The 26602-nt window shown below is 45.9% G+C and overlaps 3 protein-coding genes across 11 annotated transcripts in view; 2 read left to right on the plus strand and 1 right to left on the minus strand.

Annotated features, from left to right (window-relative positions):
• The window catches only part of SHC1 (SHC adaptor protein 1), a 48958-nt gene extending 40021 nt beyond the window's left edge, over positions 1 to 8937 (minus strand). For 2 of the 4 annotated variants that reach the window (XM_061606733.1, XM_061606731.1), the window contains exon 1: positions 5043 to 5195. Coding sequence is in view for 1 of the 4 variants with exons in the window: in XM_061606731.1 (XP_061462715.1) it covers positions 5043 to 5059 (17 nt within the window). In the remaining 3 variants the exon portion in view is untranslated. The other 2 variants (XM_061606732.1, XM_061606734.1) reach the window with 2 other exon arrangements.
• Positions 5250 to 13032, plus strand: CKS1B (CDC28 protein kinase regulatory subunit 1B). Of its 3 annotated transcripts, none has more exons than XM_061606739.1 (5): positions 5250 to 5331; positions 7574 to 7737; positions 9385 to 9428; positions 11283 to 11410; positions 12540 to 13032. In XM_061606739.1, the coding sequence occupies exons 2-5, from the start codon at positions 7582 to 7584 to the stop codon at positions 12590 to 12592; spliced, it is 381 nt and encodes a 126-aa protein (XP_061462723.1). In that variant the 5' UTR covers positions 5250 to 5331; positions 7574 to 7581; the 3' UTR covers positions 12593 to 13032. The 3 variants fall into 3 exon arrangements, with proteins under 3 accessions (XP_061462723.1, XP_061462724.1, XP_061462725.1); XM_061606740.1 differs by lacking the exon at positions 5250 to 5331 and adding an exon at positions 5582 to 5710; XM_061606741.1 differs by lacking the exons at positions 5250 to 5331; positions 7574 to 7737 and having other exon boundaries at positions 9074 to 9428.
• Positions 13033 to 16435: 3403 nt separating this feature from the next.
• On the plus strand, positions 16436 to 26319 carry FLAD1 (flavin adenine dinucleotide synthetase 1). 4 transcript variants are annotated; one of them, XM_061606736.1, is made up of 8 exons: positions 16436 to 16530; positions 17578 to 17820; positions 18847 to 19606; positions 21376 to 21523; positions 21695 to 21793; positions 22661 to 22850; positions 23950 to 24023; positions 25941 to 26319. In XM_061606736.1, exons 2-8 carry the CDS (start codon positions 17647 to 17649, stop codon positions 26074 to 26076), a joined length of 1581 nt encoding a protein of 526 aa, XP_061462720.1. In that variant the 5' UTR covers positions 16436 to 16530; positions 17578 to 17646; the 3' UTR covers positions 26077 to 26319. The 4 variants fall into 4 exon arrangements, with proteins under 4 accessions (XP_061462720.1, XP_061462721.1, XP_061462719.1 ...); XM_061606737.1 differs by lacking the exon at positions 16436 to 16530 and adding an exon at positions 16546 to 16741; XM_061606735.1 differs by lacking the exon at positions 16436 to 16530 and adding an exon at positions 16546 to 16737.
• The last annotated feature ends 283 nt before the right edge of the window (positions 26320 to 26602 follow it).

The following is a 26602-nucleotide window of genomic DNA, read 5'->3' on the forward strand; positions in this document are numbered from 1 at the left end:
GGGAGCCCCAATGAAGTTGTCACCTGATGTCATTATGCTGTCAGGAGATTGACAGGTGGGTGATTCTGTCAAACTTTGCTCACGGGAGGGGGCTGTTGGGGGAGGTTGGGGATGTAAGGAACCAATTCACTGGCCAGATGCAAATCCCCAACTGCAGAGCTACAATTCCCAGCACCCTTAACAAATTACAGTTCCCAGGATTCTTTGGGAACTGTGCTTTAAATGTATGATGCTTTAACTGCATGGTGTGGATGTGACCTTGGAGAGCAATCTAATTTAATGCGATCATTTTACCTGTATTTAGTAAACAAAGCTGAACGCTTTTGAAACTGCCAAACTTTCCTAACTTTGCAGCTGGCATCCATCTACTGTTACTAATGAACTTATGAAATGAAACGTTTTCCACAGAAGAATGAAACACTGGAAAGTTTTCTGGGGAAATCCCCACCCCCACCCCACTCATCTCTTAAGATTTCTGGCAATCGCCCTTCCCTGACCTGGCTAGTGGAGATCCTTGTAGCTGCAAATGAACACCAGAACACAGGAAGCTGCCTCAAGCAGAATCAGACCTTTGACCCCTCCGGCTCGGTATTGTCTACACCGACTGGGAATGGCTCTCTGGGGCTTCAAGCAGGAGGGCATTGCCAGCCCTACCTGGAAACACCAGGGACTGAACCTTCTGCATGCCAAGCAGATGCTCTACCACTGAGCTGCAGTCCTTCTGCCAGGCATCAAGGTCCCCCAAGAGCATAAGCCTGGAATGGAGTCCACCAACATAATTGCTAAAAGGCATTTCACACACCTCAGCTATGTCCTGACTCAGTGCTTGTCAGAGCTCTGCTGGAGTAGTAGGACTATGTGGGAGGAGAAGGGCACCGGGTTCAAGAGTAAGGTGACTTTATTTTGAGGGGGGGGGGAAACAGCTCAGAAAACACATGATTCAGAGATGCTTCTGGCATCAACTGCACAACCAGATGGTGTTGGCACGATAACCCACAGCGGATTGATCTACGACAGGAATCCAACAGGAGCACCATTGACTAGAAAACCACAGCCAAGGATTTGCAGGCTCAGCTCCAATCGTCGTGGGACAGGGATGGGAGACCCACTGCCCTCCAGGTATCGCTAGGCTAGAGCGCTCATCATCCCTGGCCACTGGCCATACTGGCTGGGGCTGGCAACAACATCTGGAGAGCCAAAGGCTTCCCCCATTGCTGCAGCAGCAAATAGTGGCTGAAATGGATAGAACTTATGAAGCAGCTTCACAGAGACAGGAGGCAAAGGCTCCTCTGAAGGAAGGCAACAGTCTTAAAATAAACCTTTTGTGGGGGAACCCCACCAGTGTAGCACACCTGCTAATTTTAATCCAGACCAAAGCATGCTGCAATTATCAAACATTTGGGAAAAGCCAGCTTGGGCGTAAGCAAAATCCACAAAGGAGTGGCAGCCACACGCAAGGCTGGAAAACCCCACAGAATCAGACGCCAGTGCTTCGGATTTGAATATTCACTGCTGAAAGGATGGTGGCAAGGCCAAGAGCCCCTTTGAGGTCTGTTTATCTCATCTGTATGCAACTCATTCCTCTATAAAAGGGATGGGGGAACCCTGGAGTCCAGCAACATCAGGAGGGCTGCAACTCCCATCGGCCAGCACAGCCAATGGTCTGGGATGATGGGAGTTAAAGTCCAGCAACCTCTGGAGGGCCACAGATTCCCCATCCCTGCTCTATAGCTACCTGGACCTTCTGTTTTTAAACCCCTGGGTCATGTTATACATAGATTACCCAGCATGGGGGGGGGGGAGAGGAGGAGGAGAAAGGCAACTCTGCCTAGAAGAGAAAGGCTACATCTGATATTTTGTAATCACAGCATATTACTCATTGCTTACTCACATCCTTCTAAAAAAAACAATACCACCCGCAAAAGTAAGTTTCACAATGGGGTCAGAATCATGTACCTGGCCAGAATTACAACCCCCCCCCACCACCACCACCGTCTGCTCAACCCCAGTTCCAGCACACTCACCTAGTGCAGAAAACAGGCACTGGAGAAAATAGTGCAGTCATTGCCAAAAAGAGGATACGGGATTCCTTTACGACAGGGATGGGAAGCCTCAGGGGCAGGGGATGTGTGGCCCTCCAGGCCTCGCTACCTGGCCCTCTGGACTCTCCCCAGTCCACGCCCTGCTTTGCACCCTCCTTGAGTGTTTCTGCCTGGCTAGAATGTCTCCTTAAGCTCTGATCACGCCTCTTGCCTATCTAGAGGGAGAGCACAGAGGTGTGTGTGATTATGTGTAGGAACCAGTCTCCTGTACATAGGTAAAACTGACATTTGTTGGTCTGCCCACTTTTGCATGTGGCCCTCGGAAGGCTCCCAAAAGAGAATGAAGCCCTTGGCCTGAAAAACGCTCCCACCCCTGCTCTATGGGTCAGCAAAAGTGCAAGGATACCCAACACAGAAGCAGTGCAAACACCCAGAAGTCCTCTCTCCTCCATCTCCATAGCACTTTAAGTCACTGTGCCTCCTTGCTTTCTACAACCACTTCAGGGTTTCAATCTCCCATAAGCTATTGTGAGAGAGTAATGAAGAAGCTGTGGCCCTCCAAATATTGTTGGGACTCCAACTCCTATCAGCCGCAGCAAGCACGGCCAATGGCTAGAGATGATGGGAGTTGTAGTTCAGCAACATCCGGAGGGCCACAGGTTCCCTACACCTGACTTGGAGCAAGCCGCTCTTCTCTCAGACTAGCTTTCATGATATGGGAATGTTGGTCTGAGGCAGTATGCTTCCAAATACCAGTTGCTGGAAGCCACGGGAAGGGTGGGGGGAAATGCTCTTGTGTTTAAGTCCTGCTTGTGGGTTTCCCATAGGTATCTGGTTGGCCACTGTGAGAATAGGATGCCCATTAGAGGGCCCATTTGTTTAATCCAGCAGGGCTATTTTCATGTTAATACTGAGTTAACAAAAGTGGGAATGTTGTGAAGATTATTGTAAGAAGAGCCTGATTGCTGGATCAGGCGAAGGGCCCATCTAGTCCAGCATCCTGTTCTCACAGTGGCCTCTGCAACAGCAGGACTTGAACGCAACAGCAGGCTCCCCACTTGCAACTGGTATACAAAGGCATATTGCCTCTTGGCAATGGAGGGAGAACAATGCTGTCATGGTCGGTAACCACTGACAGCCTTACCCTCCATGAATTTCTCAAATCCAAAAGCCAAACTGGTCGCTGCCATTGCCTCTTGTGAGGAATTCAGAGGTAACTGCCGGGATTTCAAGAGTTTTAAGATACACAATAAACAGCTATAAGGATCATCATCACAGCTAAAAGGCTCTATGATTTCCTTTCAGTCTCCTTTCTGTAGCATTTGCCCTGTGCTAAGAGCAGGGCTGTGGAGTCGGAAGCAATTTTGGGTGGAGTTGGAAGAAATGTACCGACTCAGACTCCAGCTTCAAAATAAGATTAATAATTTAATTTTTTTGTTTTAATATATTTTAAGGTCTTTTTATGTCTTAAAGTGTTTTTAGCGTTTCTGTTTGCCACCCTGGGCTCCAGTTGGGAGGAAGGGCGGGATATAAATCAAATAATAACTAAATAAAATAAATAAATAATATACATTTGCCATTTATGAAGGAGTCGGACAGCAGAAAAATAGAGGAGGTTTGACGTACCGACTCCACAGCCCTGGCTAAGAGCATCCCTCACCCCAGCCTCCCCCTTTAAGAATGCAAGATTGGGCCACAGATGGGAAGCAGACCCATGAGCTATCCTTGCCCAGCATCCTGCTTCCCACAGCAGCCAACCAGGCCAACCTGGGAAACCTACAAGTAGGGCTAGGAAGGAAACAGCCCTCCCCGTCTGCCCCCTACCAACTGGTATTAGAGGTAGATTGCCTCTGAGCCTGGAATTTCTATTTAACTAACACTGCTGAAAGCAGATTGCAGACCTCTCTTGCTCCTCCAAGAATTTGTCTTATCCCATTTAAAAGTGAGTTGCCGGCACAATCCTAAGCATGTCTCCTCAGAAGTAAGTCCTATTTAATTCAGTGGGTTTACCCCTAGGGACGCAGAGTTAGGACTGCAGCCTAAACCAATAGGAAGGCTGTCGCTTTCACACCCTTCTTGCTGGCTTCGTCAAAACATTTGACTTACTCTTGTTGGAAACATGACACTGGACTAGATGGACTCTAATCTGGTCCAGCAGGACAAATTCTCCACTTCCTGGAGAAGTAAGGGAGGGTTCTGGGTGAGAATTGCCTTCCAGCTGCTCACGGTAAGCATTACTGTGCGGCTTTAAGAACGGACCCAAATTTGCTTGTTTTGCTCTTCCCTCCAGCTCCTTTTTTTCTTTTGTGTTGGGTCTCTTAGTCTGTAAGCCCGAGGACAGGGACTGGATTGTGATTTATTACCGATCTGTAACCCGCTCTAGAAACTTTTTGAAAGTTAAAGAGCAGAGTAAAATGCTCCAAATAAGATAGACGAATAAATAAAAGCTTCTTGTCAGGGAAAGAAGAGGGTGGATTTCACACATCCACCAAGTAAAGCAGCATACCTAACCTGCCTCACAAGGCTGTTGTGAAGATAAAATTGAGACTTGAGAGGCCTAGAGGAAGAACAACGAACGGCACCTTGAGCTCTTTGGAGGAAATGGAGCCACGCATGTACTTAACTAATTAATTAGAACAGGAGGAGGGCAACCACTGCTATGCAGAGATCTCAAGTTGGGAAGAGATGCAGGTTCGAATCCCGCACTCAGCCATAAAGCTCAATTCAACCCAAACCCTCCCTCTCGCTCTTTTTTGATCCTACTCACCCTGCCTGGCCTACCTTGCAGGACTGCCCCGAGGATTCTGAAGAGAACAGCCCCATCCCTATCACTCCTGTCACACACACACACACAAGAAGCAAAAGGAAACAGAAAAAAAGGAGGAAGACCAAATCCAGAGGGAAGATACAGCGTCGTTGGGAGAGGGGGGATCATTGCCCTCAAGTCAATCACGAGGAAGAGGCGAGGCTAGAGGAAAGGGGCGTATCTACCCTTCTTACCGGGGCGGCGTCACCATGGAGGGGGGGGATCCCCAGGCTGCGGCACAGGCTGCCTCCTTCCCTCGCGGAACAGCTCCACAACAAACTTGTGGGCCGCAGGGCGCCCCCACCGCTTTCTTCCTCTTAAATCACTTCCCGTTGTAGCCGCGCCCCCACTACCTCACTTCCGTCCTTTGGGGAACAACTTCCGGCTGCTCTCCTTCCGTGATTTGCGCCCGACACGGGTTCAGCCTCTTCCGGTCTCTTTTATCATTCTGCTCCCCACGCCGCCCCTAGAGACAGAAATAAGGTTAGAGTGACATGCGCGTTCAAAAACACTTTTTAAAAAAAAGGCTTCTTTTAAAGTTTATATCCGTATTGACATCGTTGTGTCACACAGCCACACTTTTTTCTAGCTGGCTGAAAGTGGCAACCGAGTTGGCTGGAGATGAAACTTCCTGGTTCTTTTAAAAATCCCAAGATTTCTCTATTGGCAGCTCCGACTTGCGGACGGAGAGGGGTCTACAGATGCCTTCTACACATTTCTAGACTACAACTCCCACAGCCCCTGACCATCAGCCAACATCTGGAGGGTCGCAAATTCTGCGTTTGGCTTTAAAAAAACAAACAAACTTTGCCCTAGGCAAATGAGAGCTTGCCCATATTAGGAGAAGCCTTGGATGTTTACGGTAGCTGCGACTGGACATTGGAAGGGGGTGGATTTTGTGGCTGAGAGAGGATCCTACCCTACACCACCCGTCTTGTAGCCTAGTTAATATTGCAGGATTAGAGATGGGTCTGAGGCTGTCTTGGATTTCCATCCCCAAATCTTCCATAGGTGTACCTGAGTTAGCTTTGCCCTATCAGATATATATGCTCCCACACCCACCACCCTCAAGAGGAGTGGTGGCCATTTTGGTTTTTTTGGGGGGGGGGTATGCTGGGAATGACAAGTTTCTGGCTTGGTCATTTCCCCCTCCCCTCTTTTTTTCTGACCAAGCTTGTGTAACCTTCATAACATTGGTCCACTAGGGGCTGGGCAGAGTTCTAGATCAAAGGGGTCCATAGCAAGAAGCATATCTTTTTTTTTATTTAACAAAATGTATATGCTGCTTGATTGCAAAACAAAAACAAAAACAAAACCTTCTAAGCAGTTTACAAGAGACATCAATAAGTTAAGAACAAGTAATTTAAAACATTTTTAAAACAATTAAAACAGCTACTAATTAAAAGATTAAAACAGATCAATGACTGTATCTGGAAAGGCTTGCCTAAACAGAAAAGTTTTAGGCAGGCACTGAGAGGAATATGGCAAAGGTGCCTGCCTCATGTCAATAGGCAGGGAGTTCCAAAGCAGAGGTGCTGCCATGCTAATTATTTCTTACAAGTGCAGAACAGGTATTATGCATCACCTGTAATGGTGTCTGTTCCACAAATCAAAATGCTCGAATGGCCACATACGGGGTAAGGTGGTCCAAGCTGTTAAGGGCTTTATATACTTATAGTACCACCTTGAACATGCCTGGGTGACATATTGAGGGCAGGAAGTAAGAAACACAGCGATTATCAGCTCATCTCCCAAGCCAGGCAAGTGAGACGGGATGTAACAGCCACAACGTACACAGCATCAGCATTTTTGGAGAGGGAGCAGGAAGAACAAAGTACTATGCATCAGAGGCAGTAAAAGCAGCCCAAATGCATATTTAATCTAAGTAAGCCAACTTCTTGGATCAAAAGACAGGCCAGAAATCAAATAAAGACCTTTGCCTGCTGCGGGGTACTGGTCTAACCCCTCTCCATCCTTGCCCTGCACTTAACACCACTGGCTTTATTTCTAACTTGGAAGCTTATCAAGATTTCTCCTCCTCACTGTGACTTAATGTTCCTGCACAGACCTTTCGTCACTGCCTCAGGGAAAATGAGGTGCAGCTACCAGAGCAGTTTCCTCCTTGCTGGGCTCCTCACAGCAACTTGGTTTTCTGTGCTTTCTACACATTTTGCAATCATGTGGTTGTGTTGTTTATCAGCCTAAAAAAACAAAACCAGAAGACCAATGTGTACTTGAGATTAATGTTGTTTTTATTATAGCTGCCCTGACTGCCCTATTGTAGGGTAGAAGGGCGGGATATAAATATTTTAAATAAATAAATATAGCATTTCTATCAGTTTTAGCTAGAAATCAGCTCCCAAATCTTGCCCTTCACCCTTGGCAAATTTAGAGACATGGGCAGGATAAATGTTGAGGGAAGCTCAAAGAGGCTGCTCTTTGGACAGTCAAATGATTAAGATAAGGTGGCGTGCTAGATTTATTAAAAGGGTCAACAGAAACCAAACTGGTTTGCTTCAGCTAGCGCTTAGGAACACAGAAAGCTGCCTTGTACAAAGTCAGAACATTCATCCCTCTAGTTCAGTATTTTCTACACTGACTGACAAAAGCTCTCCAGAGTTTAAGGCAGGGGTCTTTCCAAGCCCTACCTGGCCATGCCAGGAATCAAACATGGGACCTTCGGCAAACACTCAGCCACTGACCTACGGCTTTTCTCTGTCCATAGGAAGCTGTATGAGGCCATTGCTCCATCTAGCCACGGATTGTTTCTACAGACTGGCAGCGGCTCTGCTCTCTCTGACAGGAATCTTTGCCCAGCCCCCTTCCTGGAGATGTCTGGGGCTGACCCTTGGGTCTTCAGCATGCAAAGCAGGCGCTCTCCCACTGAAGGTAAAGGTTCTAATCCTCCTTGGAAACTGCCTTATACTGAGTCAGAACATTAGTCCATCTACGACAAGGGTTCCCAGACTGTGGTCCATGGGCACCAGCGGCCCACAAACTTCATTCAGGTGGCCCACAGTGCAAATTACAAAAATACATTTAAAATCATACTTCATCTAGCACAGTGGTTGACAATCTCCATAACAGGCAGAAAAATCATTAATCAGTCTGCCAAGATCTTCAGCAGTTTTCAAGTGCTCCATGGGGAGAAAGGTTTGGGAGCCGCCGGTCTACAATGACTTGCAAGTGGCATTTCAGGGTTTCAGACAGGGGTCTCTTCCAGTCTTGCTTGAAGGTGCCAGGGACTTAACCTGACATCTTGTACATGCAAATCAATTGCTCTACCCACTGAGATATACAGCCTCTTTCTGATGGGCGGTATGGGGATTCAAACCAGCCTCATCTCCGGCCACCAAGGTTAACAAACATCATACTTTGTTTTAATTCTGATTAATTATTTGTAATATTTGTATCCCCACCCTTCTACCCTACAATAAGGCACCCAGGCTGGCTCACAATAAAATCATACACAATAAAATCACAAACATTAAAACAGATAAAAATACATAAAATACAATTAAGAAATATAGGGGAGTGATAGAAAAAGGGACTAAACAGGGAAAAAGCTAAAAAAGTTTTATAGCGTTTCCTTTGCTTTCAGGGCAGCTCTTGTTAGGGCCAAAAGGTGATATAAAATGCTGGTTTTTTTATAAATATATATATAATGTACATAATACATTACATATAATTTACACTAAGGGCAAAAGGCAACAAACTTGTTGCTATAAATTTTTGATATATATAAAGATATATACTTATAACATTTACAACATAATTTACATAAAGTTATTTATATTAAAGCTAAAAAGACGACATAAGCATATTGTTATAAATTGCTATCTTCAAAAAATATCTAATTATAACGTTTATAACTTAGTTACATATAGTGATCCATGATAGGGCAGCAAAGCGACATAAAATGCTGTTTTAAATTAATAAAATATTTATGTTTTAAACATATATATTAAAGGTAATATCTAAAACATACATAGATATATAAAACGTATAATTTTTTCCCACACGTTCCTAATTTCCCTCCTCTTCCTTCACCTTCCAGTATTAAATAAATACATAAAAAGAGCGAGTGAGCGAGGAGAATCGGAGGGGGAGGTGTAAGGGAAAAAAAAAAAACAAGCTCGTGCCAATACCAGCCAATCAGGCCTCGTTGCGTCAATACGCTCCTCACCCCTCCTTCTTTCGTCCAATCAGCGCCAAGCGGCGGCAGCATTTGAAAAGCGGCAGTTGAGGAAAGGGGCGTGTGCGTGTCTGTGTGCTTGAAGCGAGGAGGGGCGGGGATTAAAAAAAACGCGCCAGAAAGAGGCTCCTCCCTCGCCCCGCCTCCTCCAACGGGCGCCAGTGAGAGAGGCCTGAGCGCGCGCTGCTGCCCGCTCGTTGGCTGCTATCGCAGGGGTTGCCGGGATACTTTGGTGACGAGCAAAGGGGAGGGGGAGTAAAGAAGGTTGGGGGGGGCGTTTTCACCTCAGTATTGTTATTATTGTTATATTATCCTCCATCGTTCTCATGGCGCACAATCAGATCTACTATTCGGACAAGTACGACGACGAGGAGTTCGAATACCGGTAAGAAGGGGGCGAGGCCTGAAAGGCAGGAAGGGGGCGGGGCTTTCCGCGAGAGGGGGAGGGAAGAGAGAGGAGGGGGCAAATGGAACGGAGGGGACGGCGCTAGGGGTTGCTATGGCGACGTTACGGGATTGGGGGCGGGGCCCTGGGGAGTGGGGGACCCTGCTTATTGGCAGGGGTGAGTACCGTTTCATGGTGGGGAAAGGGGTAGTGTGGTGTAATGGTTAGAGGGTCAATACTAGGGTCTCGGAGAAACCTGGGTTCAAATTTCTCCGTTCAGCCATGAAGCTCTCATTTTGACCTGCCTTACAGGATTGTTGTGAGGATAAAATGGGGGGGAGAGAAACATGTAAGGCAACTTGGGCTCCTGAGAAGAAAAGGTGGGGTAGAAATGCAATAATAAAACAAAATAATTTTAGGAAGAACCTCTCAGGGTAACGAATATGGGAGGGGACGTTTTCCAAGGAAGAATACCCTCCTCCCCATATTATTATTATTTTGCAGCAGGGGACCAATATTTAGGAAGATTCTCTCACATTAATCATCACAATAATGATTTAATCAGTTATTGTCACTGTGGCAGCCCAGTGAATCTGTTGGTATAAGCACTACTCTACTGGGAGGAAGGGTGGGATATAAATCTAATAAATAAATCTTGTTATCTTTTCTATTATTTATTTATTTTCAGCATTTATGCCCTGGCCTTTAGCCAAAAAGGGAAAAGCCATAACTCAATGGGTAGAACGTCTGCTTTGCATGCAGAACGTCCCAAATTCAATCCCCAATGGCACGTCCAGGTAGGCGTGGGAGAGACTCCTGCCTGAAACATTGGAAAGCCACTGCTGGTCAATGTTGGCTCTGCTGAGCTACATGTTCTAGTAGTCTGACTCAGAAGGCAGCGTCTTATGTTCCTCAAAAGGCTCTCAGAGCAGAAATCAGATGGTTCCTCCCTGCCTTCAGCCTTGCAGTCTAAAAAAAAGATACGCAAAACAGTAGGAAGGGGAGGGAGCAGGAAAAAGCAAGGTCAGGTTCTTGAAGTTACAGCTGACATCAGTTATATGACCTCAAAGGCTGCTGGATGATAATATTATGTTGTGCATTTTATTACTTAAATTTTTAAATGCTGCCTTGCAAAGTCAGATATGGAATATAAAAATAGGTTGCTGTTCCTGAGGAGCTTACAATCCGTTTTAGGAATGAAGCAAAGAAATAAACCAAATTTTGCATACCATGCTCATTATAAACAAAACATTTTTGTCCCTTTTTCCAGACTGTTAGTGCCTCCCTTAATATCATATCTCTCAGCGGTTTGCATTGCCAGCTTTCAAGGAGTCCTTCACAGCATTGGAAAGAGATAGTTCACAGTTTTTAAAAAAATGAATAATGTGATTGGCAGCAGGTTCATGACTGGTCAAAGGAAGTTCTTGTTATATTTTCTGTGTCACAAAGTTAGGGATTTCCCTGCCCCAAGATGAAATGAAGGCCACAACAGCCTGTAAACTGAACCCTTTATACTAGGCTGATGATTTGGATTGGGTGGAGGTGTCTCTCCAATGGCTACTACTCATGATGGCTGTATACTCCATCCAATACTGATTGGAGTGTCTCTGAGTACCAGTTGCTGGAGAATGATAGTGGAAAGGTCCAGGCTTGTGGGCTTCCAAGAGGCATCTGGTTAGCCTCTGTGGGAAATGGAATTGTTGGACTGGATGGGCCTTTGGTCCAATCCAGCTGGGCTCTCCTTACATTCTGATGACTGAGTTTTAATGGTCACAAAATATTTCACGACAATCCTTCCGCTTGCTTCTCTTGCGTTTGTTTAAACGTTCCCTCCATTTTGTCTGGCCCTTGCAGGCACGTGATGCTGCCGAAGGACATTGCAAAGCTGGTTCCCAAGACCCACCTCATGTCTGAGTCAGAGTGGCGGAACCTGGGGGTCCAGCAGAGCCAGGGCTGGGTTCACTATATGATTCATGAGCCAGGTGGGTTCCACAATGGGGTGGGAACAATGGTGGCTGGTGGCTCCATGTCAGTGGGACAGTGGGATCCGCTCCAGGTTTTAATCTGAACTTTTGAGGAGCTGTCTGAGGTGCTGAAAGCACTGGCTGGGAAGGCAAATGACCAGGACAACTTTTCTCCACCTGTAAGCCTGGAGAGTTGCCACCAGTCAAGAGTAGGCAGTATTAGGCTAGATCAGGTATGGGAAACCATGGGGCACAGCTCCCATCATCTCTGACCGTTGACTACGGTGGCTGGGGCTCCTGGGATTTGGAGTCCAGCAGATCTGGAGTGCCACAGGTTCCTCACCCCGGGCTACACAAGCAACCAGTCTGTCCTAAACAGATTCCTCTGTTCCTGTGAGAGAGCTGACCCATTCAGAAAAAGGCAGCGAGGGGTGCAGATTATAACTGCAATCTCAAGCCTTTGAGATGTAGAAATACAATACTGGACTAACTATATACATGCCCCGGCAGAGAGCCACTGCCCTGTAAAGCACGTGTCTTTTAAAGCACATGACTCTGTTTACATGGATATCTGGGCCTACCCTAGGAGCAGAGTCTGCAGTAGAGGACACCGTGGCCCAGTTTGCTGCAGCTAGTAGTTCATTTTTGGCTCGTAGTTCATTTTGATTAGTTCATTTTTGGTGGTGACACCACCCTTGATATGTAATTAATTTGAGAAATTGATATGAATCCTGGCCTGTATACTGTATACAAATGTAATAAATAATAATAATAATAATAATAATATATCCTGCCTCCCATGTTCTTCGAGCATTCACAGGAACTGTGACGAATGGAAAACCCCACTTCTCTTGATTCTTTCTCTAAGCAAACTTTTAAGGCTTAATCAGTTGTGGCTTTTAAGCTTATTGTTTCAGCAGTGAGGAGTAGTGACATTAAATCAGATTTGGGATTTGCCAGAAACTGATGGATGCAAGGAATGCCATTTTGGCAGCCAGGCTTGGGACACAGCCATGACCATGCTGTGGACACAGCATCTATCTGCTTTTCACCATAGATATGGGAACACCCAGGCTAAACTGAATAATCTGGCGTTTGAATTACTTTCAAGATCCTTTTTAACATGCAGTTTCCTCTCTCCCTGCAGAGCCCCATATCCTGCTTTTCCGAAGGCCGTTGCCAAAGAAACCAGAAAAGTGATGCGTGTTGACTCTCTTCCGTGTTTTAGATATAAGCACCTTTTTTAAAAAAAACAGTAACTGTATTTTTGTTTTTTTGAAAAGTTTGACAAATGTTTTCAGTATGTCTGTCAAGACGCCACTCAACACAACATTTATGCCACCCAGGGAAAGCTTCACTTGCTGCAGAAAGATTGCCTCCTGCAAAGGACTGATTTAGCTGCTGAAACACTGATATTTTTTACACTGGCTGAAGGCTCCTGCTTCATCCCGCACAGCAGGCTGGTTTGGTTTTTAAACAGGGGAGAATGCAGTGTGTTTTTCTGCTTGGAGATTTCTAATCTAAGTTTTTATTTCTTTTCTAAACTTTGTTTTTCATGTTATCCTTTGGAACTTTTAAAAGGTTTTCTTGATATGATTGTTCTTAAAGCTCTATCAATAAAAAGCCAAGATTTTATACTTCCTTTTGTTTCTTACAGATACTCCTTCAAACCTCCTGGTTGCTGCTTGATGATTATTGCAGTGCAGCTCAAACAGCTTAGTATTCAACAACTCACTTTGTCAGAATTGCAGGGCATGGAGGCAAGTGAATGGGCTGGCAGAGGAAGGACAGATCTGCCAGCCTGCTTGTTAGAAGTCAGCTTTTATTTTTAACTAGTCTTAGGCTGCATACACACCATATTTCTCACACACATCCCCCCAAAAAGGAATCCTGGGAACTGTAGTTTGTTAAGGATTCTAGGAATTGTAGCTCTGTGGACTACAGTTCTTAGGAGTCTTGGAGGCTTTAAAGGTATGGTGTGTACACAGCTTAAATCACTACTAGTCTGTGTTTCCATGGTGTGGGGGGAGCTTCCCTCCTACGCAGCCACCATGGAAATGTAGGCAACTAGCCTATAACTCAGCTACTGGAGCAATAAACTTATAAGCTCTTAGAAACTACTTCCATCTCAAAGTGGTCTATTGCATTCTGCACCAGCAGAACTTTGAACAGTTTCTAAGCCTAGCCTTGTTCTTAACGTGCATTATGACATTTGAGCTGATGTGTACAGGCTTGGGCATAATTGCAACAGGGAAACAGCGCTCAGAAACAGCTTCTGGATTTTGTACCACAATGAGAGCTTACCCAAAAGAAGTCTGCCTGGGCAGATTTACATTATAAGTCACAAAGAGGACATTTGCGCACACAAATGTGAGAAAAGTACATGTGCAGAGTGATGTTTCCCAACTTTTTTCTCCTTTGAGGAAATCTTTTCCATGCTGCCAGGTCTGTTGAGGGAGTACTGCTTACTTGCAAAGGATTCTGGGAGAGGTCCAGGGTGCAGCCTTAGTTTACTGGGTTGGCCTACTTTATATTATTTATATTATTATTGTTATCTTTATTTCGACCCCGCCCTTTTTCCAAAACTGGAACTCAGGGCGGCTTACAACTAAAAATGGGTACATATAATTTGGACATATAAAAATCTACATTTAAAATAGAATTAAACTCATTACAGCATTAAAACAATTAAACATCACCTAAAAATACCTAAAACCAATTTAAAAATAATGTAATCAGACAGTAAAACAATACGGGATACCTCTAGAAGTCCTGTCTTAAACAACTTCTACTCCAAAAGCCTGCCGGAATAAATAAGTCTTCACCTGTCGACGAAAGGACAGTAAAGAGGGGGGCCATTCTTGCCTCCCTCAGAAGGCAGTTCCAAACCCTAGGGGCAGCTGCCGAAAAGGCCCTATCTCGTGTCCCCACCAATCGCACTTGTGACGGTGGTGGGACTGAGAGGACGGCCTCTCCCGAAGATCTCAGGGCCCGGGTAGGCTCATATAGGGAGATACAATCTGACAAATAGCCTGGGCCTAAGCCATGTAGTACTTTGACTGCCAGCTTGCCTTAGAACACACCTCACCCTTCTGCAGTGCCCAGTTTGCAAGGGAAGATGGGTAGTTGTGAGCAAGCTATAGGATAGTCTCCCCACCCCACCTCCCAAACAGAATTTGAAAACTGCTGGTATGGAGGATTTCTTTCTTTACAAAAAATGAGATGGAATATACAACAAAATGTTGCAGCGTGGAGTGCTTCTGTACAGTGTTTAATCACTTCCATCCTCGCCCCAATGGTTGGCATTCTGTAGCTACTGAGCATGTACAGTCCTCATCAGGCTGTTTTAGGAGTTTCTTCTCTCCCCCTCCCCCTTTTAGGGTCCCCCTCAAATATTTTTCATACTTTTGCAAACCTTGGGGTTCTTCCTGAGTTTGTCTGCAGGTGGTGCCATTTTGCCAAATAAGCAACGGCACTTGCATCCTGAACACTGGAAACAGAAGGAATGATGAAGATAATCAATGGCATGTTGAGATCAAAAAGAACAGCCAAGCGAATCTGCAGAAGGTATAACGAGACCAGCAATTCCCCAACTTTTCCCCCAAGGACCACTTGAAAATTGCTGAGGGTATTGGCGGACCGCTTCGTGATCTTTTTCTGTCTGTTTTAGCAATTGGAATGTGCTGTGCTAGGTACTGTATCATCCTGAATTGTATTTCATTGCTTCTTCGGTGTCTTATATATATTGTATTTTATTGATTTCTGTAATATTCAACATGTAATATAATAAAATAAAAGAAGCAATAAAAATACAAAATTCAATACGAATATTTAATGCAATGGATGCGCCATCACCCGTCTTCAGCCACAAATCCACAGACACACTGGAGACCACCTGAATGAAGTTTGCGGAGCCCCTGATCTAGAGCCATTGTGGTCTGGCTTCATGCCTGGGTGTGGTACTGAAACTGCCGTGGCCGCCCTGACTGATGACCTTTACAGGGAGAGAGACAAGGGGAGTGCTTCCCTCTGTCTCACCTTGATCTCTCTGTGGCTTTCAATCCCATGATATAAAAACGTACGGAGTTGCCTTGTACTGAGTCATAGCATTGGTCCATCTACCTCACTACTGCCTACTCTGGCTCTCCAAGTTTGCAGACAAATGCATTCCTCAGCCCTACCTAGAAACACCAGGGATTGAACCTGGGATCTTCTGCATGCAAGACAGGTGCTCTACAACTGAGCTACAGCCCCTTCCCCAAACTTAACTATATTATTATTTTATTTTATTACTTACAATAACCTGAAGATTGCTGGTGAAGGAACGTTTTTAAGGTGTGCTTTAGAATGTTTTAAGTGTGTTTTACAATATTTGTAACGTTTTGCAATGTTTTGTTTTATTTTATAGCTTACCGTTCCTCTAAGTAGCTCAACGTGGTGTACATGGATTCCACCCCTCCCTACAACAACCCTGTGATGTAGGTTAGGCTGAGGCAGTGACTGGCCCAAGGTGAGCTTCATGTTGAGGGAGGATTTGAACACTGGTCTCCCAGGTCGTAGTCCAACACTCTAACCACTGCACCTCACTGGCAACACTTTTTAACTGTTTTTAGTATGCTTTCTTATTTTTCTTGTTGAATGGTTTTGTTTATGCTTGCTGCCCTGGGCTCCTTTGTGAGGAAGGGTGGGATATATACATTCAATAAGTAGCAATAACAATTAATCGTAACAGCAGCTAAAATAATTACTACTATTATTATTAATAATAACAATGTAATTATAATATCAGATATAATAATAGTCTCTTCCTAAGAAAACAGCTTCCCTCCTGGCTTTCAAAGCCATCCTCACCTGCTACACACTTTAATATAAAGGCGAATGCTGCAAAGCACGATGGGAATTGTAGTCCTACCTCTCCACGAGTCTTACTCATTCTCCATTTTCTCTTCTAGTTAGTGCATCAGGTTTGCTGTGGGGCGGAGCTTGTTGTGGCCAACCGGTTTCTTTCCATAGCGCGTTCGATCCCCGCCCCTTTCCTTGCAGTCCAATAGGAGGGGGAGAAGGGGAGGCGCAGTCTAAGGAGCAGCCAATTGACAAGGGACGGGCGGGGAGATTCGATGAACTTTGACCTGGGAAAGGTGAGTGAGAGGGAAGACCGAGGAGAGGGAGAGGCTGGGCTGAATATGAGCTGCGGGGCTTCACAGGGTGCAGCCCCAGAATGTATTTTCGGTGCTGTTCCCCCCCCCTTTTGTCTTGGTGGATGTGAAGGAGAGTATCTCTGGCCATGTGCAGAGTGCCTTCCCCCCCCTACATCCGCTTCCTTACCTTCAAGCGACCATAAAATAGTAGGTCAGAAATCACATAGGATTAGAGTGGACTGAAGCTGCCAACTTGTGAACTGGCTACTGTTAGCAGTGTCTTTTAACAGCCCCTAGATGTGCAGCAATCAGCAAATGATACTATTTAATATGTGTGCCAGCCAGATGTCACCTGATTAATTATTATGATTATTTAGATGTCTTACCCTTCCTTCACCATGAGGTCCCAGTTTAAAAATGCAGTACTGTGTACAGTCTAATATTTGTTTTTATTGATTTGCAACAAATAATAATACAATATTTGTTTTTGTTGATTTACCCCCCCCCCCAAAAAAATGTTTTCATTGCTTTTAACAAATTCTAGTCAGAAGGATAGCGTGGGCTTGTTTTTTGTGTGTGAGTATAAACTAGATGTTTTGGGAGAATATTAATGGTTTATATGAATTTTTCAGTGGTATAATGTATTTGTGTTTTAAATCACATGGAGGCCTTGGTAACAAGTGCCTAATAAATCAATAATAATAATAATAATAACAACAACAACATGCACATCAAAACTCTGTTAATGTTACTAGAGTAGGTCAGACTCGAGTGCTTTTCATCCTTGCTTTCCTTATCAGTTGGCAACTGTACTCAAGATTCCTGGGTTCTAGGCTTGGCGCACAAGGAAGGAGCAATGCCTAGTGATTTATAACGCAGCTGGGAGAGAAAATGGGGGGTGTAGCTCAGCCTTCAGCAATGTGCCCCCCCCCCGGTCAGATGTTTCGGACCACACCTCTCAGCAGCCCCAGCCAGAACAGGGTCCTCGCTTGGAAAAAAATCAAGTACAGCAAGGCATACCATGTCATCAGTTTGCTTGTTCTTCAGTTTTAGCTCGTGCCAGCTTGCTGCTTGGTCATGGGGCCGTCCCGGTGCCATACTTAAGAGCTGTCAGTGATGCGCTGGAACCTTTGGCTGTGCCAGGGCATTCTCCGTGTGGGACGGCAGAGTAGGTATCTCCGAGCCATGGCGGCACAGAACAGCCAGGCCAGTTCCGGAACCAACGAAGGAATCTCAGGTGGGGAGGTCATGACAGCTGGGATCATCATTATCGGAGACGAGATTTTGAAGGTACGTGAGTGGCATGAGAATGCAGCGATGACTACTGCATTGGATGGCTTTGAAAAGGAATTAGAGAAAGGCCTGGAGGGTGTGTGTGTGTGTGTCCACGGCTATTCGCCATAGCAGCTAAATGAAACTAGTGTGTTCAGAGGAAGTATGCCACTAAATACCAGTCAGCGGGTGAGCAAACAGTGGGAGGGGTCTGTAGGTATGTGAAGGCCTGGGATAAAATAGGGGGAAAACTGAGTTAGGAGAACTGTGGGTCCTCCCCTTTTTTCCTTTCCCCACCAATTTTTCCAGAAGATAATAAACTCCTCCCCCACCCCATTTTTCTGGGTTTTCCCCCAGGTCTTCACATCTCTAGGAGCAGTTGCCTTCATGCCCTGCCCTCCCTGTAGGGATGCTTCTGATTGGCCGCTGCAGAAAACAGGATGGTGGATTAGGTGGACCTTTGGGTTCTTCTTATGTCTGCCCTGTCCTTTGCTGCGCAAGCAAAGTGGTGCATTTAACGTGTCCATGACTTTTGAATTTTGAACCAGGGGGATAGTCGCTATTCCAGATCAATTATTTCAGGATGTAAATCCATGCTTTTGTGTGATGTGGATGGCTAAACAGAACATCCACGAGCAGAGGCAGTCTGTCTGTAAATGGCAGTTGCTGGAGGACAAATGATAGGGAAGGGCTCTTGCCTTCAGGCCTTGGCTTTCATTACATAGAAAGCAAGTTCCTAGTCCTTGTAGAGACAAATTTGAGAAGGTGGGAAAAAATCTCAAAAGCCAGAGGGAACTAGAGCAGGATTTTCAGTGGTGAAAGAGCAGGGTTTCCGTGTCAAAAATAAGGAAATGCATGCAGATTTGCATAGTCTTCATAATGAAAGGTCTGCTCCTGTGCCTTTGAGAAAGGTTTGGTGTGCATAAAATCAGCAGGGGAAGGCTTTTCTATAAATAAGTTTGCTTGGGAAATTGTTAATGGTTCAAAAGTGAAACATATAACAGGTTGCAGAATTTGGTATATTTGTTGATCTCCGTTTGCCAGGGCTACACGCAAGACACAAATTCGTTCTTCATGTGCAAGAAGCTCCACTCGCTGGGCGTAAAAGTGTCCAAGATCTCTGTGGTCCCCGACGAGGTGGATGCCATTGCCGACGAAATCTCATCTTTTGCCAGCAGGTTCACCTATGTCCTGACGTCAGGCGGGATCGGCCCCACCCACGACGACGTGACTTTTGAGGCGGTGGCCCAGGCTTTTGGGGAGAAGGTCTTCCCCCACCCAGAGATGGTTGAGCTGGTGAAGAAGTTTTTTGGCAAGACAGAGGCTGAGTGCCCGGAGATGAAGCTGGCCCGCATCCCTGAGTCATCGCTGCTCAACTATGGCGTAGATGACAAAACAGGCCGCCCCTTCAGTTACCCGCTCATCAGCGTCCGCAATGTCTACGTCTTTCCGGGCATCCCATCGTTGATGAGAAGGGCCCTTGAGGGTCTTGGCCATCTCTTCCGTAATGAGAAGACCCAATTCTGCTCCCAGGAGATCTATGTGAACACTGAGGAGATCCTCATTGCACCCATACTTGACCAGGCCAACGTCAGCTTCAGGCGTCGCACGAGTCTAGGCTCCTACCCTGATTGGGTCAACAATTACTTCCGGGTCAAGCTCACCCTGGACTCTGACTCGAAAGAGCACCTGGAGGAGGCTGTCTCCTTCCTGATGGAGAATCTGCCCAAAGGGATTGTGGTGCCCTTGGTGGCCAACCCTGTCTCGCAGGCAGCCAAGGACGTGTATGCCCTGGCTGAGTCTGGTAGGGTAATAACGCCGTATGTACTGCTTGGCCTTTGGAGTTAGAGAGTTCAGAACGCAAGCGTGCATGGGTGCCAAAGTGAGAGCCAGTGAGGTGTAGCAGTTAGAGTAGGCACGGAAAACTTGCGGTCCTCCAGATATTGCTGGACTCCAACGCTCATCAGCCCCAGCCAGCATGGCCAATGGTCAGGGAGGATGAGAGTTGTAGTCCAGCAACGTTGGAAGCGCCGCAGGTCTCTGCTGTGGACACATGCAACACTCAAATTCAGGATGCTTTCTGTACTTTAGAGCGAGGATGGCGAGCCTGTGCTCTTCCAGATGTTGTTGGACTCTAACTCCCATCAGCCTTTGCCAGTATGGACAATGGTAAGGAATGATTGGGAGCTGTAGTCCAGCAGTGTCTGGAGGGCCACAGGGTTTCCATTCCTGGGTCACGAGTGTTCAGCTATGACTGGGGAGACTTGGTTTCAAATTTTGTTTGGGTGATCTTGGGCCAGATGCTGTCTCTCTCTCTCTCTCTCTCTCTCTCTCTCTGACCTTCCTCATGGCTTAACCTGCTCTCTCTCGACCTAACTTGTCTACATAGGAAGCTGTCATCTACTGAGTCAAACCATTGGTCCATCTAGCTTGGTGCTGTCTGCACTGACTGACAGTGGCTCTCCAGGGTTTAAGGCAAGGAGCCTCTCCCATCCCTTCCTAGAGGTGCCATTGGGGATTGAACCTGGGACTTTTGGCATTCTGCACGCTGTACCACTAAGCGATGGCCCTTAAAGGCGGAAGGGCTGGATATAAATAAATAAATAAAGGAGCATAAAACTGCAGGGTGGCACCATGCATGCTATTCCCACCCCTCACAGGTGGGCTGTAAATATAATAAATCAGTAAACATTTTGTCCCTTTTTAACCCTTTTGGCTTTCAAAGGCAGACTGCAAAATATTTCACATTCATATAATTAAATGGTTAGGAACCGTTTTGAGGGAACTCTTCCAGATCAGGTTGGCTAGTGACTCTGTGTTTGCTTGTTTCTTCTTCAGGACTGTTCCCCTGACTGAACAAATCTTGGTTAATGAATTGTGCTGGCTGAATCTTTTAATTAATCCAAAACAGCCGACAGAGTCCTATAGCGCCGAAAAGCAGTCATGGGGCAACCTCTAGCAACTGGTGTTCAGAGTCAGACTGCCTCTGTATGTGGAAGTTCTATATGGTCATCTGAATAATACAAGGTCACAGATTGGTGCTTAGGCCCCCCTTGCAGGCTTCCCATAGGGGCAGCTGATAGGCCACTGTGAGAACTGAATGCTGGAGTAGATAAGCCTGTGGTCCAATCTAGCAGAGCTTTTCTTATGTTCTTCAATAACTGATCTGGAATAACTGCTGTCCCCCGGTTCAATAAAGAGTCATGGACGCATTAAATTCACCGTTTTGCATGCATGGAGCATTTGCATGGATACTAACCACCGTAATTAAATGAAACCTCCATGTTCAGCAGTAGTCTACCTCTGGTTGGTCGTTACTGGAGGATAAACCTTAGGGGGCTTCCCAGAAGCATCTTTGCTGCTCACTGTTGGAAACTGGATGCTTGGGCTAGGTGGCCCTTGATTCTGATCCAGAAGGTCTCTCTTAAGTGGTTAAGGACAGGTGGGCTACCTTGCAGCAAGGAGTTAGCCTTGATGGCCTTTTAATTTCTTTCAAATTCAAGATTTTGCAACCTACAAAAAATTGTTCTTGTAAAAAAAAAATGCATCCCAGATCTTTCTACCTCTCCGCAGATTCCCCTCTTGGCCAGAAGGTGGCAGCAGCAATTCGGACCATTGAGGAAGCCCTGGACCGGTACATTCTGTCAAAGCTTTGCGTTGGGTTCAATGGCGGGAAGGACTGTACGGCCTTACTTCACCTCTTCTATGCTGCTGTACAGAGGTATATCCCACTCCCACTGGCTGAAGGGAAAACCTTCTCTGCTTGAGACCTTGGGGAGCTGCTGCCAGTCAAAGTAGGCAATACCAGGCGAGATGGACCCTGGCCTGTTGTACGGCATCTTCTTAAGTCCCTACTGAAACAGATGATCCTTGTGTTCTCTCTTCCACCCAGACGGTACCCGGAGAGGTCCGAGAAGCTGCGAGCTCTTTACATCCGGACCGTGTCCCCTTTTCCCGAGATGGAGGAGTTCATCAAAGACACTGCTCAGCGGTACGAATTAGGGATGGAAAGATCTGTCAATTTATGTTCTTTTTCCCAATCTTAAATTCAGTTCTCCACATTTGTGCAGCAATTTGCTATTTTTTTTAAAAAAATTCTTTTAAAAATTCTCTAGCATTTTAGTGAGAATTTCTCCTACTAAACACATTCTTGTATGTAGTTTTGACTAATGTACACATTTTTGCAAGCAATTTCTCCTAAGGTAATGCATTTTTGTATGTTATTTTTATTCATATATTCACTTTTATACACACTTTCCCCTAATATATGCATTTTTGCAAATGTTGCTTAGTTGCGGAACTGCATCCCAAAATTCAGAATGTGAATTTGATAAATCTGACTTTAAATGCAAGCTGAATCAAATTTCTCGCCCATCCTTAGTACAAACCCACGGTAGCTAAATTTGTGGCTCAACTCTAAATGCTTTCTTTTGCTTTGTATTTTGTTACGGCTTATAGCTAAACAAATACAATTATTACCTCCTACCACACATTTATACATACACACTCTGACACACACACACACTGTGACAAACGATGAAACTGAAACAGTTAATGTAATACAATACTATACAAGTTAATCCAAAACTCTAGTGCAATGCAATATAAGACAATAAAATCCCCCCAAAAGCAAAAAAAACACTTTTTGAACACTTCTTAAGAGTCAGGAATCCCATCCATGAAATCTCCTTCCTTGCCATGTCCATCCAGATCTAAAATGCACCGATCCTCAACTATTATTATTTGTTAAAAACAAAATGGGCAAATAAAAAGGTCTTTTTTGCCTGCCACCACCAAAAAGATCCCAACATTAGCACCAGCTGAGTCTCAGCTTGACACCCTCTTACACCTCCCGCAGGTATAACCTTAACATCTGTAATGTCCACGGAAACATCAAACAGGCATTGGGTGACCTGAAGGCGCAGCAGCCAGAGCTGGAGGCCGTGCTGATGGGCACCCGTCGCACCGATCCTTACTCCTGCACGTTGACGCCTTTCTGCATGACGGACCCCGACTGGCCTCAGTATATGCGGGTCAATCCTCTCCTGGTACATGGCAGCCCGTAACAAAGGGGAAGGACCTGGGGGGGACCTGGGGGTCTGTTTTAATATAGCTGTCTAAGCAGAGGATTGCAGCTAAGGGTCTGACTGTGTAAAGGGATGACCTCAAGCCAGGACACCCCAACAGTGAGGATATGACTCCAGCAGTCTGAATCAGCCACAGAGCCCAGCAGACTGAACTCTGGGCTTCTACAGCACCACCTAGGCTGAATTCTGCCAGCTGATCTCCACCAAGGGCCAATGGGTACCATCCAGGACCTATAACACACTGGCCTTGGAGCTTGATTCTCAGTCTGATCCAGGCCGCATTTACACCATACATTTATTCCTCTATTATTCCACTATAAGTATTCGTGGCTTCCTCCAAATCATCCTGGGAAGTGTAGTTTGTGAAGGGTGCTGAGAATTGTTATGAGACTTCCCTGTTTCCCTCAAAGAGTTACAATTCCCAGGGTTTCCTGGGAAGAAAGATTGTTTGTTAAACTGCTCTGGGAATTATAGCTCTGTGAGGGGAACGGGTCCCCTAACAACTCTCAGCACCCTTCACAAATGACACTTCCTAGGATTCTTTGGGGGAAGCCATGACTGTTAAAAGTGGAATAGTAGAATAAATACGTGGTGTCAGTGTGGATTGTGTCAGCCACAGAGCACAGCGGACTGAGCTCTGGGTTTCTGTGGCGCCACCTAGACTGTAGTACCAGCCTTTCCTGAGAATTCCGTCAGCTGACCTCCCCCAAGGACCAATCCCTGCCCTGCAGTCCCTATAAAACACTAGCCTTGGAGCTTGATTCTCAGTCTGATCCGCACTGCTGGCTAGAGAAGACCTTGCCTGGTTAAGCTTCTGCGTTCCCATTGCCGCCATCTTTTCGTACATAAACTCTTGGCTGCTAACTTGGCATACCACATTACCTACCTTTGGTTCTTCTCGGATCCTCTGTAGGGAAATTAACTGAATGTGCATCGGTCAAAACATCTGTTGACTCAGCATTCAGGTTCCCTTTGTGCATAACTTGGGGAGGGCTGGGCTAGGGGCAGAGGGTGGCCAACCCTCTTGATGATGTGGTTCTCCTTTTTGTTCACCCCACAGGATTGGACATACCGGGATATATGGCAGTTCCTTCGCACCCTCTATCTCCCTTACTGCATTCTTTATGACAAGGGGTAAGAGGACATACCCACTCCCCCATAATTCCTGGGATTGTAATTTGCTTTTAATTGTTTTTAACATGCGGTCTTTACTTACTTATTTACAAAAACGTTTCTGTACGGCTATTCATAACATCAAAGCAGTTTACAAAAATCATACACATATATATTGCCGCCCTGGGCTCCTGCTGGGAGGAAGGGCGGGATATAAATCAAATAATAATAAAAATAATATATACACACATAGTAAACCTGTATAAACATTTAAAGGCAGAAGTCACTGACTATAGCCCAGAGATATCCTCTTAATTGCCAGCATAAGCCTGGCAGCATAGAACAGTTTTCAGCAGGCGTTTCAAAATCAAAATTAATAATTATTCATTTCATTTATATCCCACCTTTTCTCCAAGGAGCTCAAGGTGGCATACATGGTTCAGTTGTTCTCTTCCTCCTCATGTCATCTCCACAACAACCCGGCGAGGCACATTAAGCTGAGAGACGGTGACTGGCCCAAGGTTCCCCAGTGAGCTCCATGGCTGAGTGGGGATTTGAACCCTGGTTTCCCAAGTCCTAGTTCAACACTCTAACCACTACACCACACTGTCTGTGTGCCAGTATGCTTAATAATAGGATGATGATTAGAGCCCTTCCGATGATGGGCCATCTTACGGGACTACTTGACTGCTTGCCGATGCACAAATGAAAAGGTTCTTTGACATAAGAAGGTGACTTATGCCAGCGCAGACCAGTGATCCATGTAGCTAAGTATTGTCCACACGGACTGGCAGCGGGTTTCAGGCAGGGAGCATTCCCAGCCCTGCTTGGAGATGCTGGGGATTGAACCTGGGACCTTCTAAGTAAAAAGCAGATGCTCTACCCAGTGAGCTACGGCCCTTCCTAAAACGAGCAATGAGATGCTGTTAGGGCCGGCCCTTCCATTAGGCAAACTGAGACAGCCATCTTAGGAACAGAGGAAGCTGCCTTGTACAGATTTGGCCTGAGATTTCCCACCCCTGAAATAAAGAAGAAGAATAACACCAACATACTGGGTTGTCTTCAATGTTAGTGCTGCTTAGAGTACCCCCGTTGAAGTTAATCAGCATGATTACCTTAGCAGTTATGATGGATGGATGGATGGATTGAAATACCGCTTGTATGCCAAAATGGTTTCTCAGCTAAAATCAATCATAAAACACATGCATAATTAAAACATACACTTGCAATTCAGTCCAAACATTAAAACATCCCTCATTGAAACACCCAGTAAAACAAACCAGTTTGAAAGCTTGGCCGTTAAAACACACCTGCACACACACCAGCTATTAAAATCTGAAGTTCAAATTCAGAGGCATGAATTAGCTCCGTTAATTTCAGTAGGTCTACTCTAAGTAAAAGCCATCTACTTGTGGTTGGATACCATCCGTTGAGATCAGAGATCACGCATCCTAGAAGGTAATACTCAGGGGTTGTTTTTTTTAATGGTGCTCACTGGTACAGAGTACTGACACCTCTTTTTTGGCTGGCTGTGGCAACCATTTTGTGCTGGCACCCACAGCATTTTTCTCAAGGTATGAGTACCGCCGCCTCATTTTTTTAATGAAAAAAAGCACTGGTCATATTAAATATTACTTGCTCTGGATGAAGTCAGAGAGCCTGTGTGGTGTAGTGGTTAGAGTGTTGGACTAGGACCTGGGAGACCAGGGTTCGAATCCCCACTCAGTCATGAAGCTTGCTGGGTGACCTTGAGCCAGTCGCTGCCTCTCAGCCTAACCTACCTCATAGGGTTGTTGTGGGGATGAAATGAGGAGGACGAGAACAACAGAACTGTGTATGCCACCTTGAGCTCCTTGGAGAAAAGGTGGGGTATAAATGCAATAAATAAATAAAATACCACCTGCCACTCTCTCTTCCTTCCCCCCTCCATTTTGGCAGCTACACTTCTCTCGGGAGCATGAGCAACACGCAGAAGAATCCGGCCCTGTGCTACACAGACGCCCGAGGGCGGGAATGCTACCGGCCAGCCTACGAGCTAGAGAACGAAGAGGACGAACGCAACTCCCGCCACTGAAGCCTGGCTAGGCCTGACTGTCGTTGCCACAGCAACCACTGGCCAGCGCTGCAGAGCTGACAAGGCCCGAAGCCTAGCTCAGTTAAGGCCAGAGACAAAATGGCCACTGCCACTACCGCCGGGGCACTGAGGGGCTGTCCCCCCATGTTATTGGCTAGCCTCATCCTTGTGACAGTTGATGGTAAGCTGTAAGCACCTTTGTCCATCGTAGTAGACGGTGGAAATAAATTCCATTAATCCCAACCCTGTGGAGTTCTTCAATTGCCGCTTTGGGTTATGTGCTGCTGGGATGAGGGCAAAGCGGCATGAGCAAGGGATTCTGGGAGTCCAACAACACTTGGCGTTTTTCAGCAAGTGATGCTCAGGTCCCGTTTTTGAATCCCCAAAGGACGTTGCCTCAAATTTACTATATTAGGGATGGGGAACTTGGTGCCCTCCAGAGGTTGCTGGACTACAATTCCCATCAGCCCCAACCATTGGCCATGCTGGCTGATGGGAGTTAGAATCTGACAACATCTGAAGGGCC

This window comes from Rhineura floridana, chromosome 22, assembly GCF_030035675.1.
Source record: "Rhineura floridana isolate rRhiFlo1 chromosome 22, rRhiFlo1.hap2, whole genome shotgun sequence".
Lineage (NCBI taxonomy): Eukaryota > Metazoa > Chordata > Lepidosauria > Squamata > Rhineuridae > Rhineura > Rhineura floridana.

Bases quoted from the DNA above. Each gene is read 5' to 3' on its own strand.
- CKS1B (XM_061606739.1), top strand. From the start codon at position 7,582: ATGAGGCCATTGCTCCATCTAGCCACGGATTGTTTCTACAGACTGGCA. The intron at 7,738-9,384 runs GTAAAGGTTCTA...GCGCACAATCAG, and splicing joins CAGGCGCTCTCCCACTGAAG to ATCTACTATTCGGACAAGTA. The intron at 11,411-12,539 runs GTGGGTTCCACA...CTCTCCCTGCAG, and splicing joins CTATATGATTCATGAGCCAG to AGCCCCATATCCTGCTTTTC.
- FLAD1 (XM_061606736.1), top strand. From the start codon at position 17,647: ATGCGCTGGAACCTTTGGCTGTGCCAGGGCATTCTCCGTGTGGGACGG. The intron at 17,821-18,846 runs GTACGTGAGTGG...TCCGTTTGCCAG, and splicing joins TCGGAGACGAGATTTTGAAG to GGCTACACGCAAGACACAAA. The intron at 24,024-25,940 runs GTAAGAGGACAT...CCATTTTGGCAG, and splicing joins TGCATTCTTTATGACAAGGG to CTACACTTCTCTCGGGAGCA.